This window comes from Hipposideros armiger, unplaced genomic scaffold (assembly GCF_001890085.2).
Source record: "Hipposideros armiger isolate ML-2016 unplaced genomic scaffold, ASM189008v1 scaffold_186, whole genome shotgun sequence".
Classification (NCBI taxonomy): Eukaryota; Metazoa; Chordata; class Mammalia; order Chiroptera; family Hipposideridae; genus Hipposideros; species Hipposideros armiger.
In genome coordinates this window covers 2,521,587-2,536,069 of record NW_017731536.1, presented here as the reverse complement: position 1 = coordinate 2,536,069, position 14,483 = coordinate 2,521,587, and the positions used below count along the sequence as shown (strand labels likewise).

At 50.8% G+C, this 14,483-nt stretch overlaps 1 protein-coding gene across 1 annotated transcript in view; it reads left to right on the top strand.

The window, feature by feature from the left end:
- Positions 1–7,260, top strand: part of SMAD7 (SMAD family member 7) — a 31,575-nt gene extending 24,315 nt beyond the window's left edge. The window contains exon 4 of the mRNA XM_019652763.1: positions 5,221–7,260. Within this exon, the coding sequence (XP_019508308.1) occupies positions 5,221–5,759 (539 nt within the window). The 3' untranslated portion in view covers positions 5,760–7,260. The remainder of the gene's footprint in view (positions 1–5,220) is intronic.
- Positions 7,261–14,483: the final 7,223 nt, after the last annotated feature.

Here is a 14,483-nt window from a genome sequence, read left to right as displayed (position 1 = left end):
CCCCCCGCCCCCAGTCCAGCCACCTCAATGGGAACAATCTTGTCACAGGGCCCTGAAAGAAAATCAACTTTCTCAGTCCTGCCTCCTACCTACCTACCAGAAGGCATCTTCTGATCCCTTTGGTGAAGGAGCTTGGTACAGTGGTGAAGGGCTGGGTCTGAGCGTTTTCTGGGTAACTTGAGAGTTAGTCCGAACTGTTTTGAGTTTGTTTTGACCCCACGAGTAACTTGCTCGAAACCCTAAAGTTGTCTGCTGTCTTAGGACTCTGAGGGAGCCCTGGCGTGATCTTTGGTGTCCTGATGAGGTTGAAAATATGGCAGGTTAGAGCTGACCCCAAAAACCCAAACTGAACCCAGACACCTCAGCCAGTTTTTGTGTGTTTGCTTTAGTTTTTAGCTATCTGCCTCTTGAAAACAAGAGACCAGTAAGGGTCCTTGATAATTGTGAGTGTTTGGGATGAGAATATAGATTGGATGGATTGGCACCAGGTCCCTTTTTATCTCAGCCCTTGTCCCTGAAGTGGGATGGCTGCTCTCAGAACAGCCTGTTTCCTGACCAGGGTGGGGAGCTGAGCTGACAGGTGCTCTTAACCTTTGAGATGTCTGATGTAGGGGAAGGACAGGATGAGGCAACCCTTGGCGGCGCCGGAGTCCCGAAGAAGGAGGACCCTGGACCTGCCGCGGGCGAGGCGTGGTGATGTTTGTGTTCCAGGGTTGCCAGGCTCAACTTCTGGGTCTACTTTTATACCCTTCATTTGCCCTCATCACCCTGTGTGAGGCTGCTATTTCTGCACAGGCCGCCGTCTCCCTGGCTTCTCCATCCTCAGCCTCCTGCTCTGCTGGACCACTAGGGAGGGGGCTACAGGCCCGTCCCACTGTTGGATTTTGGCACAGTAATAGTATTACCCCTTTAGGATCCAAGTATCTCACAGAGAGGAGAGCAACTGAGACCTCTCCACACCCACCTTTTACTCTTGCCCTCTTGTGCCCTGGCAGTTGGGTGCATGTAATGCACTAGGTGCCAGCTGCTGTGGCTCTTTCTGTACTGGCTTCATTTCTCAAGTGTGTCCCTTTTTTGAAAGGCCAGAATCCTGGGGACCCCGTCTCCCCATCAGCATCACCCATGTGTGGGTACAGCCATGCTCAGACGGCCTCACTCTCATGCGTGCCTGTGTTCTCATAATCCCACTGGGTGTTTTGGGAACAGTGTAGCCTCTCTGGCCTCATGGTTGACTTCATAAGCCAGAATCCGGAAGTGCCACCACCGAGGCACTTGAACTTGGTCTTGCCTCTCTCTTTCCATTTTTCTTCATCTCCTTACACATTCAAGTAAAAACATTTAAATAGGAAAATTCCTCGCTTACCTAAAATCTGGCCTTGAGGTCTGCTCATCCCGTGCCTTGCCATTGAGACCCGGGGCGTGAGATTCATTCATGAGCGCCTCTGGTCTTCTAGAACGGTCTGGTCTGTTCATTCATGGCCAGGGTAATTAAATAACTCTTTGTAAAAGGAGGCAGGGCACTCCTTGTTAAGTGGTCTTCCCTAATGCAAGTGCAAACACAAGGCGCAATCCTTCCCCTTCTCAATACCCACCTTCCCCCTTCCTTTTAAAGGGTAGATTTTATGCTTTAAGGGAAACGGGGAGGAAGAGGGGGGAAAACAATCTTGCAGGAATTTTAGGCAGATTCAGCATTTTTCTGGGGTTGCTCCAAAAATTCCCTGAACTATAATAAAAGAAAAAAATTGTGAGCAGGCATCTGATTAGTTAGCTCTTTACAACACAGGTTTTTTTTGGGGATTTTTTTTTTTTGGTTTTTTTTTTTTGGATGCTTTAAAAATGCGCAAATATAGTTTTAAAACAAGCCCCTGTACAGTTTTCTGAGGAGGGAGAAAAGTTGTTGAAAATACCGGAAAAGGTTATAAAGCTGAGGGAAATTAACAAGGGGCTGTGAGTTTTGCCTTTGGAGTTTAAGAATCAGCAACCATGATAAGAAGCCAAGTTGGGCCTCTGACACTGTTCCTTAGTCCTGGTAACCAGCTAACCAGGGGGGACTTCTGTGTCAGATCCTCCAAGGTCCTCACCACAAGGGCTGGGGAGCCCCCAGGAGCTAAGCACAAACCTTTGTGGGGCGATGCTTGTGGGCTGTGGGCCCAGTTCAGGGAACTGGGTTTCTCTGAAGATGATGCTTAGCGCTTCCCAGAAACAAGCCCAAGTAGTGGGGAATTTGGGGCAAAGGAGGACAATCTCTGAACTGGCAACGTGGGAAGCTGTGCCAGGCCCCAGAAGTGTGACTCCTTACAGAGGGGGCCCCTTCGTTGTTGCGATAGTTTTTCCGGAGACCCTGTTTTTGTGCTCAGAGACAGTCCAGGAGCAGCAAGGAGAAGCGCTATCAGGGTGCTGGGAGGCTCCAGGGTGCCATGGGGGCTGCCTGGAGGTGGGGCGAGGACTAGGCAGGGGTCATGCTGTGTGAGATTAGGGCACCTCGAGGGCTTTCAGGGGCCTTGTTCACACACAGGGACACCCACACACTGCCGTTTATCTGGGCTGGGCCATTAACCTCAACAGAAAAAGGCTTTTTCCAGGGATGTCTGGCAGCAAATTGCTGGGTGGACTGGCGGGCTGCACAGATGAAAGAGAAACCCGCCAGAACGTTTCCCCCCTCTCCTCTCCCCCTTCAGGGCGCTGGGCCGACCTCAGGCCCCAGCCCCCCTGCCCAACTTCCTCTGCCCCCAGAGGCCCATTGGGCAGATGCAGCCCCCACCCTTGCCGGTGGGCCTGGCACGGGGGCAACTCGATCCCAGGCCCCCGCACCACCTCCTCCTCCTCCCTGCCAGCGGGTGCCAGGTTTCAGGGCGGCTGGGCTCCATGAAACAAAGTATTGTGAGGCTCCGCTGAGGGTCTCCTGAGCCTCCCTCCTAGCAACAACCTGAGTCTTCCTTTCCAGGCCAGGTTTGTTGTCCTGAATTGGGATAATAAGGGAGAGCTTCTTACATTTCAAAACACCCTCCCCCATGGGCGGGGGCCACCCTGTGCCTTCCAGAAGAGGGCCGTCTCCAACACACTTTTGCACGCCAGAGCGGCCTTATTTATGTGGATGTCCCGGGTCTTTGGTGTAGCTTTCAGAGCTGGACTCCCTTGGCAAGAAAGTTCAAAGATTGCCAGTACTCACGAGTTTATTAGCAGTTGATGGATACTTTGCAGAAACAAGTTAATGCCTGATGAGTCACCTTCTGCTTGGAGCCCTTGTCCCTCTCTTGTTTTTCCTTATGCACGCACACACACGCACTCACCCGTGTGCTCATACTCACGGACACACAGTCTCTCTCACTCTTGTGCTTTATAGATGCATGTGTTGGCGGGGGTGTGGGAAGGGTGACAGGCTCGTTTTCTGGGGTTGATTTTCAATGGGGTGGGGATTGAGGGAACGCAGTGAGCCCTCAGCTTTTTATGTAGCTGTCTGGGCAGGCGTTTGAGAAGGCCAGTGGGGTGTCTGTAGGCGCGAGCTACTCGGGGTGTGTGTGTTTGTGGCTGCCTCAGTGGGTCACAGTGCACATTTGTACACTTATTCATGGGACACCTCCCTGCAAGATTGGCTGCTGCTTAAAAAAAAAAAGTTCATGGAGCCCACTGGTTCCCAGGTCCTAACATACCTGTAAACGTTGGAAGGGGTTGTGTGCTGAGCTGCACTGGGTTACCCGGCCAGCTGGGGCAGCAGCAGACATGGGCTCCCAGCCCTTCTCTCCCCGCCCCGCCGCCCGCGCCCCCCTCCCCCATTGCCACACTGTATAACCCAGCATCATCCACTCTCCAAAGCCCAGTTGTTCCAAAAATCAAAAAGGCCAAACACACCAAAAGACATCTCACAGCCCAAAGTCCCCCCGCCTTCATGCCCCAAAGCCCCCCAGCAAGCGGGAAGCTACGGCTGCAGGGAGGGCAGGAGAGGGCCTCTGCTGCGGGGCTCTCCCCCCTGCCTTTCCCCATTTTTGTTAACAAATACAAGACTTCCGGTCTCCGCCCTGCCACCACAAACCACAGCGTTCCTGCAGCGTGGCCGCTGGAGAGATTTATGGTTCCCAGTCTGAGGCCTGCCTTGCTGGCTCCCGCTTAAGGAGGAGTTGGTATGCCAGCCGCAGGGCCCCCCTTTTCCTTCCATATAGCCTCCTTTTAAAGACCTCCGTGCGCCTGTTTAGGAAAAAATCACCTTACCAGAATCACGGCAGTCTCCCAGGCTGCCTGTGGGAAGAAGAACACAACTAGGAAAGCCGGGGTGGGGCCTCCAGGGGAGGGAGGCAGGAGGGGGCAGGGCATGAGTCCAGATGCTTCTGGGAGAGGAGACAGGGTGCGGGCAGGGAAGGGCACTTTAAGGATGGCCGGACCCATTTTAGACACATAATCTTCTGTCTGGCCTGGAGGAAGTTTTGTTAAGGTAATCTGGGTTAACACCAGCCTGTGTATTGTGATTTGGCCTTTTGGACACGAAGTCACTCTTGGTGTACAGAGCCGCCGCCGACAGACACACTGAGCGTTGTTGATGTATTAGGAAGATGTTTGCCCCAAACCACCTCCATTTAAATTTTTACCAGATAGCACTCCCTTATGACCAAGTCACTGAGCTGAGACTTGGGTGATAAGCACAGAGTGTGGAGCCTTGGGTCCTAGGTCTGGCTGTGCCTTCCTCTGGAGAACGGTTTTCTCATGATGACCAAGGCCTGAGGCAGCTGGCCTTCAAGGTGCCAACTAGTTGAAAGAACTAATTCTAGGCCACATATTATAAGGCTTTATAGCTTTAAAACCAGGGCCAGCTAAGTTACAAGGGGTCCCCTGGCTTCTGAGCTCTGCTGGGATGGGGCTTCCTTTGGCCAGGTGGGGGTGTATATATATATATATGGCACACACACACACACACACACACACACACACACGTGTCCTAAGTCCTTGGCAGGATGGGGGGGGGGAGTGGCGGGAAGAGGCACCCCAGCCAGCTGCTGCTTAAAAGCTGGGCTCTTCCATCAGTGGGTCAAGATTCCCGGGCCCCTGTAGAATGACCGATGAGCCTGCAGCACACCCAATATCATCATCACCACCTTCTCCAGGCTTGTACTGAGAGATGAGCTGGTTCTGGGGGTGCGTGTGTATACGTGTGTCTTGATTCCAGGAGGAAGACGAAAAGCCAATTCCCCATCACCACGAACCAACCATGTCCGCCATTTTGTTTTGTAGATTCCCAACTTCTTCTGGAGCCTGGGGATCGGTCACACTGGTGCGTGGTGGCATACTGGGAGGAGAAGACGCGAGTGGGGAGGCTCTACTGTGTCCAGGAGCCCTCCCTGGATATCTTCTATGATCTACCTCAGGGGAACGGCTTTTGCCTCGGACAGCTCAATTCGGACAACAAGAGTCAGCTGGTGCAGAAAGTGCGGAGCAAAATCGGCTGTGGCATCCAGCTGACGCGGGAAGTGGATGGCGTGTGGGTGTACAACCGCAGCAGTTATCCCATCTTCATCAAGTCAGCCACACTGGACAACCCGGACTCCAGGACGCTGTTGGTACACAAAGTGTTTCCCGGTTTCTCCATCAAGGCTTTTGACTACGAGAAAGCATACAGCCTGCAGCGGCCCAACGACCACGAGTTCATGCAGCAGCCGTGGACTGGCTTCACTGTGCAGATCAGCTTCGTGAAGGGCTGGGGCCAGTGCTACACCCGCCAGTTCATCAGCAGCTGCCCGTGCTGGCTGGAGGTCATCTTCAACAGCCGGTAGCCGCGTGGGGAGAGGACAGAGCGTGAGCCGAGCGGGCCCAGTCCAAACTACTTTGCTGCTAATATTTCCCTCCTGAGTGCTTGCTTTTCATGCAAACTCTTTGGTCATTGTTCTCCCCCCCCCTTATTGTCATTCTTGTTTATGTTGTTTTGTTGCGTTCTTTGAGAAATAGCTTATGAAAAGAATTGTTGGGGTTTGAGGGGATTGTATAGTAGGCAAGACTCCCTCATACGATGAAAAGGGGAAGCAAAAATCAGTATCACCAAGTAACAGTGTATGATGGAAAGCGGGCCCTAACTTTGGGTTCATTGTTTCACTTGTCAGGGCGTGTGAGTGAGTGAGAGAGTGAGAGAGAGAGAGAGTGTGTGTGTGTGTGTGTGTGAGTGTGAGAGTGAGTGAATAACAGATGGGGGAGACAGCGTGCTCTGTGTGTTTCTTACGGATATCTCCGGCTGAGAGGTTTTCGCTCCCCCAGCTGTGTCTGTCTTGCCTTTTGGACATACTTAGTGGGGCAGAGACAGTACCTGGGCAAGCTGGCCACAGGTGTCCCGTCCTCTGCCAGAAGCAAGGCTCTGCCCCCAGCCTGGGGAAGCCCCGCCCCTCCTATCCCCGTTTAGGACCGGGCCTGTCCTCAGGCTTCTTAGAAACACCCCTGCAAGAGGCTGAACCAGAACCGGTTGTTTTCAAGCTTGTCTTACTCCCCTCCATTGTCATGTCTTTCCTTTTTTTGGCCACCTGCTCCTGGATGTCTCCAAGATGGGCTTCCAGAGGGCTGCCGGGGCAGCCTCATCACAGTATTGCTCACCCAGTGTCCTCTCAGGCCCCTCAGCCGCCACCCTGCCCAGCTTACATCAGGTTTGTCCCGGACTCAGAAAACCAGCTCAGCACTTCCCTGCCCTCCTGCAGCCTATGTGTTGAGTTCTTCTGTTAGACCAGCGAGGGGAGCAGCCCCCGTTTCCCACCAAGAAGGATTTGGTCCATCATAACCCAAGGTACCATCCTGGGCTGACACCTGACTCTTCTTTCGTTTCTTCTACAACTCATACGCTCGTATGATATGTTGACACTGCTCTTAGCTCAATGAGCATGTTTAGACTTTAACATAAGCTATTTTTCTAACTACAAAGGTTTAAATGAACAAGAGAAGCATTCTCATTGGAAATTTAGCATTGTAGTGCTTTGAGAAAGGACTCCTGAAAAAAAAAACAAAAACAAAACCTGAGATTTATTAAAGAAAAAAAATGTATTTTATGTTATATATAAATATATTATTACTTGTAAATATAAAGACGTTTTATAAGCATCATTATTTATGTATTGTGCAATGTGTATAAACAAGAAAAATAAAAGAAAAGATGCACTTTGCTTTAATATAAATGCAAATAACAAATGCCAAATTAAAAAAAGATAAACACAAGATTGGTGTTTTTTTCTATGGGTGTTATCACCTGGCTGAATGTTTTTCTAAAGGAGTTTATGTTCCATTAAACAATTTTTAAAATGTATACTTGATTCCATGTTGTCCTCCAGCTCCTTGTTCTGGTGGGATGGGACAGGGCTGGGGGCGTCTTGTCAGAAACTGGGACAGTTGGGGTCTACCTGGCTTGGCTGGGGATGAGGGAGAGGTGGACCATGAAAGGGACCTCCGTCATACACTGCCCTTCCCGTATCTGCCCTCTATGCTAGAAAGACCTTGGGCTACACACATCCCTCTTGTTAGGCTGTGACCCTTGGGTGTAGCTGGCCAGGTGTCTTGAATTTGTAATGCGGTCAACCACAGCAAGCCCTGAGTTATAAAAGTGGGTGATTTTTTTCAAAGCTTGAAGAGTTGAGAAAGGGATTTCCTTTCCAGGTGATTAGGAGGGAGGTTGCCTTGAGAGTGGGTGGGGAGAAGTGGTTACAAGAACCTGGGTCTGTCTGTTCTTGCTAACTCCTCATTTGGCATTAAATCCTGAGACCACTGTCTTCCCCGGAGGAAGGTCACTGCCACAGTGGGTTCCGAGACAGTTTCCCTGAGGGGAAGACAGGAGGTTGAGTGTGGGTGGGTGGAGGGATCAGGCCACCTGCTAGGTCCTGCACTCCAGGAGGAAGACTAGCGAGGGCACCGAGTCCAGGTTTTCATCTCCCATCTGCTAGAACTCTTAAGTGACAGTTACCTAGTCCCCTCCCTCAGCATAGCCCCAGTGGCACTTGCTGGTAAAGCACCTCTTCTGTACTTGCCCCCGGGATTTCTGTGATTGATCTGAGCCATGTTTTAGATTCAAGGACTCATGGGCCCAAATTGGGCACCAAACAAGCTGTGTAGGCGTCAGTGTCAGGGTCTTGAACCTTAGATCCAGGAATGAGGTCTCTTTGAAGTGGGGGTTACAATTTTCGATATCACAAACTGGTACAACTTGAAAAAACCTTTTTTGGAGGGCCAAAGTAAGATGGCCAATTTTTTGTTTTGCCAAAGAGTGACGTAAGGCATTACAGCCTACTGGCACTACCATTTCATTCAAGAGACTTCTAATACAATTGTGTTCTGAGAAATAGTAATACGTGTTGATTTATGCTCCAGAGCATTAGTGCAAAATGGTCATCTAGGCCAGCTTGTTCACATAAGGCGATGGGGAGCTCACTACCCTCAAAACATTTTGCTTTTTCTCAGTTGAACTGAAACCTGCTTCCATTTATTCTAGTTCTGCAACCCAGAATAAGTGTAAAACCCCATCTCTGGAAAACACCCAAGGAGGATTCTAATTAACACCAGTGTGGTAGGGGTGGAGGGGGCGTGGGGGTGGGAGGTGTCAACATTAGGGAGCTGTCAGAGTCATTTTAGTTTGCTCTAACTTGCATCAGCATGCCAGGAAGCTCTTTAATAATTGTAATAGAGCCATTTATTGAATGCTTCACGAGGTGCCAGGCATGATGCTAAGTGTTTAAGGGAATAATTAGGACCCTCTACAAAAATGATTTAAAGTGAGGAATAAAGCGTTGGTCAAGATCACTCAGGAGGAAGTAACTTCGGGAGACGAGGGTCTTACTCAGGACTCAGTGGTTCTTTCTTCTTGGTCCGTGCCTTGTAAAGATGTTTATTTGATGGAATCCAGTGTGGTGGAATCGATATCTGGGGAAGGTGGGCCACCAGGCTGCCACCTGGCCCTGCTGTTAGGGTAGGTCCTCTGGGTTTGGGAGGTAGGAGCTGTGGCAGCACCTTTATGCCCCCTGTTATCCGGACTTGATGTACAGCCCCAAGAAGCCAGAACTGGGGTAAGGGTGTGTGGATCCCGGTGGGTGGCTGGTTCTGGGTGGGCAGGGAAAGAGGACACTTAGAGGAAGCCAGGTGTTTGCTGGTAGCCAACACTCCTCACCTGCCCAGAGTGGCCATCACCTACCAGCATACCCTGAGCGCTTCCATGTGCCAGGACGGTGCTGCAGGGACACCCTGGCCTCGGTGGTGCTGGAGGACAAGATACCCACACCTGAGATGGTTTCCAGCAGCACAGGCAGAATGGTGTGTTCCTGGGACCACCCGGGACTCATGGAGGAAGGGAACTTTCAGCCCAGGCAGATTTTGGATTAGTGGAGGGAGAGCAGGAATTCCATTGGAATGAAGTTTTCTTGCTGCCTGGTTCTTCCCTTTCCTCTCTCAGTTCACCCCTCAAATTTGGGGGTGTCTTATAGGGTTTTGTCCTCTTCTTGGGAAGCCACATCATTCTGGTTGCTTCATCTCCCCTCACCTGGGGCTATCTCCGCTGCCCCAACCAGGAACTTGGATTTCCCCCGTCCCCCATCCTGAAATAAAAAACCAAACCCTGTCCACCCTGTGTCACTTAATCCATGATTATAAAATGCAAATATTTCTCACTTAATGTTCCCTTTCTCCATCTCCACTGGGATGATTTGGTTCTGGGACTTCGAGCCTCTCCTTGGCCTTCCTCTACTCCAAGTGGCCTTTCAGCCCCCACTTCTACCAGCCTCACCCTTTAGCTGCCCCCCCCACCCCCCACCTCACGCAGACCCTGGGTCCCAGGCACACAGGGTGACTTGAGGTTCCCCAAACACACCTTGCTCATGTGCTTCCAAGCAAGTGCTCTCTGGCTGCTTCTTCAGCTGGCTGTCTACTCCTTATCCTTCAGGATGCAACTCAGGCCACACCTCTTCCAGGAAGCCTCCCCCTTTTAAAAAAATTTCTTCTCTAAAGAAACATGGGTGGTGTAGGATTCTGTCTTCTCTACTGAACCCTAAGCTTTTGGCACTCTGGGGTTTCATCTGCACCCCGTTAGGATCCTCTGCCCTAGCAATTCCTGGTGCAGGGCTCAGACAGGGCTGGTCCCAAGAACGAGGGAGGGAAAGGCAGAAGTGTGGGCTTAGCTTGGGTTGGGAATAATAATTATAATAATAGTAATAACCATCATTGACTGTGTCTTGACTATGTGGTAGGCAGTTTTCTAAACCCTTTGCTTTGGGATGGTCTCCTGTAATCCTTCAACCACCCTAAAAGTAAATACCATTATCATCAGTCCCATTCTATAGACGAAGAAACTGAGGTTCAAAGCGTTGCCCAAGGTCCCCTAGCTGGTAGGTAGTAGCATCAGGTTTCATTACTTCTGTTACCTAATCTCTATGGGCAGGCCTGGGTCGAGGGTTAGCTCTGTTGGGCACATGTTTTCTCTAAAACAAGTTCTAGGTTGGAAGGACCAACCTGGTCTGATTGCCAAGCAATAGGAATAACTCCCGGTGTGTCTGCACGTTCATGGCACCAAGGGCCTCCCAGGTGTTACGCCACTGATGGCCCCGCTACAGCATGAAGCAGACAGGCCTTGGCTGACTCAGGAAGAGCCAGAACCTCCAACAGGTGAGGGATTTGCCAAGGACCCATACATAGCCTGGGAAGGAGGTTGGAATTGCACCCAAGCCTACAGCAAAGGCAGGCTTCCTGATGGGGTAAGTTAAGCTCTCCACAACCAGCCTACAAAGAAGCTTTTGGTCAGCCTGTGTGTTGTCAGTGCTACAGTGTGAGCACAGCTCGTGACTGACGAGTGTCGGGCAGGTGGGGTCGGGGGTCTGACATGAAATAGGATGTAAGACGCTGTCCTGGGCTTTGGAGTCACCTAGACCAGGTTTTGAGTGCTGGACTCACTCGGGTAAGTCACTTAACCTCTCTGAACCTCAATTTCTGAAACATAAAATGGGCATTACACTTGCCTCATGGAGCCAAGAGGAGGATGAGCGAGAAAAATACATCTGAAGAGCTGGTCATACGATAATTAGGTTGAACCGCATGGGATTGCTAATATCTGACCATTTTGACCTACAATGATGGCAGTTTCATATTGTTTAATCTACTAGATGAACAATTCAAGGCAGCGGTGATTAGGGATCTCCAACTTTCTTTTTCCCCTAGAGCCACAGTCGGGAGCTGACAACGGCCTGGGTATGTCATTAAGGAGTGGGCTGAGAGGAGATAGTCCACTAAGCCAGTCGGCATTGGGGGTGGTCGGTACTCCTAATCAGGACACCGGCAGACGACCAAGCCCAGGCCAGAGCAGCAGCCAGAGCAGGAGAGCTGGGGTGCCCTGGCTTCAAGGGGACGGGGTGTGGGCCCCTGGGCGGTGTCCGCTGAGCAGGGAGCAGCCTACACAGTCCCAGGTTTCCTGGCGTTCATGCAGCAGACTTGAGTTGCCAGCTCAGCAGTTTTCCCCAACCAGAAGCGCCCCCCCACCCTTTTTGAAAGTAATGATTTTCTAAAAATGGATTCCCTCCCCCTCCCCCAGCTGCAATTAATCTACCGAACACAAAGTGGCCGCTGGAGGAGGCCCCTGGTGAGTTCAGACCAGTGTAAGCCTTTGATTAATTCAGGGATGACTTACTGGCTTTGGGGGTTGGGGTGCGGAGGTGAGGGCACACGGCCTGGGTTCGGGCCAGGCTGGGCTCACAGCAGAGTCCACAGAGAACAGGAGAGCCGGGAGCCTCTTCCTAGCGAGGCTGTATGATGTTCCTACCCCGGGATTGAGAGTCGCAGGATCTCAGACCCCAGCTCCAAGGTCATCCAAGTCACGTGTGTGCCCCAGGCCAGGCAGAGCCGATAAATAAACTTGGGGCTTTACTCATCTTCCTGGAGCTGCCGTCTTCGTAGGCGCTGTCGGGGAGAAAGAATATGAAGGTTTTATCCTAAGACAAGCCCATGTGTGTTACTAGTAGAATGCACACTTGACATGAATTTTTGAGAAAAACATTTGAAGGATGTGCCCTTGCTCCAGGTGTTGCTTTCGGCCTGGTCCCAGGCCAGTGTTGGGCACATTAGTAGAGAAGTATGTGATGGAATCTATGCCTTGGATTTACAGGAAGGACACAGAGGCCGTGAAAGTACAGACAGGAATAGAATGTCTCTCTTAGAGCTGCACTGAACCCAAAAGAAACTGTGGCTAATTCGTAGATAACAACATGAACATTAGCTCTCAACAGTGCAGCAAGCCTTTCACACACGTTCTCTTAATGAGTCTGGATGGCAGCTCTGATTATCCCCATTTCAGAAGAAGAAACGGAGTCACCCATCCAAGAGGTGGCAAAGAACTGCCACGCTTGGCAGTTCTCCTTAAGTCTATCCCTCGGCTCTTGTACCCAGAACATGGCCTCATCTGCTCTGCCCAATGCCCCTTTCAAACTCCTCTTCCTTCACTCAGCTCTCCAGATCCTGGCAGTAACGAATGGCCTGTGGCAGAGATGTTTCGTTCTCAGAGGGTAGCCTAGTGCGCCCAGCATTTCCCAGCCTCCCTTGCAGTGTGTTGGAGGCCATGTGACTAATTCCGGCCAATGGGCTGTGAGTAGAGGTGCCACATGGCCCTTCTGGGGTAAAGCATTGAAGAGCTGGTGATTGGTGATCCAGCTCTCTCTCTCTCTCTCCCTCTGCCATAGGGAGGTGGAAGATATGTTTTGAGATGACGGAGGCATACAACAAAAACCACCTGGATTCTCTGAATCACTGCCCCAGAAAGTCACGGGGCCCTTAGCAGACCGAGTGTGAATATGCACCTTTTATGTGTTGCCTGGCTGAGATTTGGCGGTTTGCCTCTCCAGCTGAATCCATGCCTGTTCCCCACACTCAGGTGCTTGACACAGTCTGTCTTGCTTTTTCTTCGTTTTGATTGGTCTTGTATCTCCATCATGACTGGGGAGCTCCCTGAGGTCAGGCACCCGCTCTCATACTTGAAACTTTCATAGCACAAAGCCCAGCTCTGGGCTCATAGTCTATTAGTAACTAATAAATACCTGCTATAATTGACATGAACCAAAGTGTCCCCATCAATGGTGGCCCTTGAGGGATTGCTGGAGTGCCCTGCCAGGGTACAGTTTCCCTACTTTCTCACCTCCTATAAGCTACGTGTAGCCCTTCTCCACCTTCCTCCTCAAACCACCTTTCTCCACAGGAGCAAGCTCCAGCTAAAGTCCAGGCCAGGGTCAGCTTAGGCCCAGCCAAGACCAGTGTCCCCCAGACTTCCTCACTCAGCCAAGGAGAGAGAAAATTCCAGAACAGAGCTCTGGCTCAACGGAGCACATCAATTTGAATCAGCAGATGGCATTCCCAGTACCTCACTCCTCTAATCCTGCTGTATTTTTCTTCATAGCTTTGTTTGACAATATATGAATTGTATTAGATACACATTTCACATTTACTTATATGTCTGTTTGTTGGTTTGGCTATTGTCTGACTGCCCTGGCAAAGACTAAGCTCTGTGACAGCGGGGACTTTGCTCTGGTTGCTGCCATATCCCCAGTGTCTAGAACACTCCCCCAGCACATAGTAGACACTTGACAAATATTCCTTTGGATGAATCAATGTTGAATGACAACTTAAAGTTCCAACTGAAATGTATGCATTCAAGTTCCAAGTGGATTCAGTTTTTCCCAAGACAAGTGAGCTTGTACTTTGTAATATTTCTGAAAAGAAAGAATGCATTGTAGTTTTCCCCAAAAAAAGTGAATGCAAAACTTGGGGGTGATGGTAACAGAGAAGGCCGCCACCACAATCATACTAAGAACAACAGTGTCCGTTTACTGAAGGCCAAGTGTGTGCCAGGGACTCTTTGCAAGGTGTTTGGATATACCCCCATTTTACAGGTGACAAAGAGGAGGCCCAGAAAGGGTGGCAGAGCAGAAGCCAGGTCGGCCTACGTCTGAAGCCCTTGGTCTGAGTCCGGAGCCCCCATGGGAGGCTGCAGCTTCAAAAGAGCAATTTCCCGATTCTTGCCCCAAGATTAAGATACAGCCTGAGGCCCAGGTCCCACTGAGGCAAGAGCGTCTCTGTCAGGAGGCTGGCTCTGTGGTCAGGCTGTTCTGTCTGATCAGGGTCTGGAATCTTTGCTGCGTCTGGGCTTTGTGTCATCAGCACCAGATCTTCTAATGACATGCTGCAGTCAGGGAAATTACAGTGCCTGGGAGACCCGTCCCAGAGGCCCTGCCCTGGGTAATTCCAGAGCAGGAGGGAATGCTGGGAGTGACAAGAAAGACAGGGCCAGCAAGGGTGCCAGTCGTAGGTAATGGAATAGTATGGGGCGGTAATGGGGTGTGAGGGATGGAGAATTTTATTTTATTCATACAGTTGTTTTCTTTTGAAATGAAAAAAATACTGGAAAGCTCAAAATCAAAAGTAAAGGGCCGGCCGAGTGGCGCGATGGTTAAGAACTCGCTTGGGATGCCAGAGGGCCCCGGTTCGGATCCCACATATGAGGGCCAGTGACA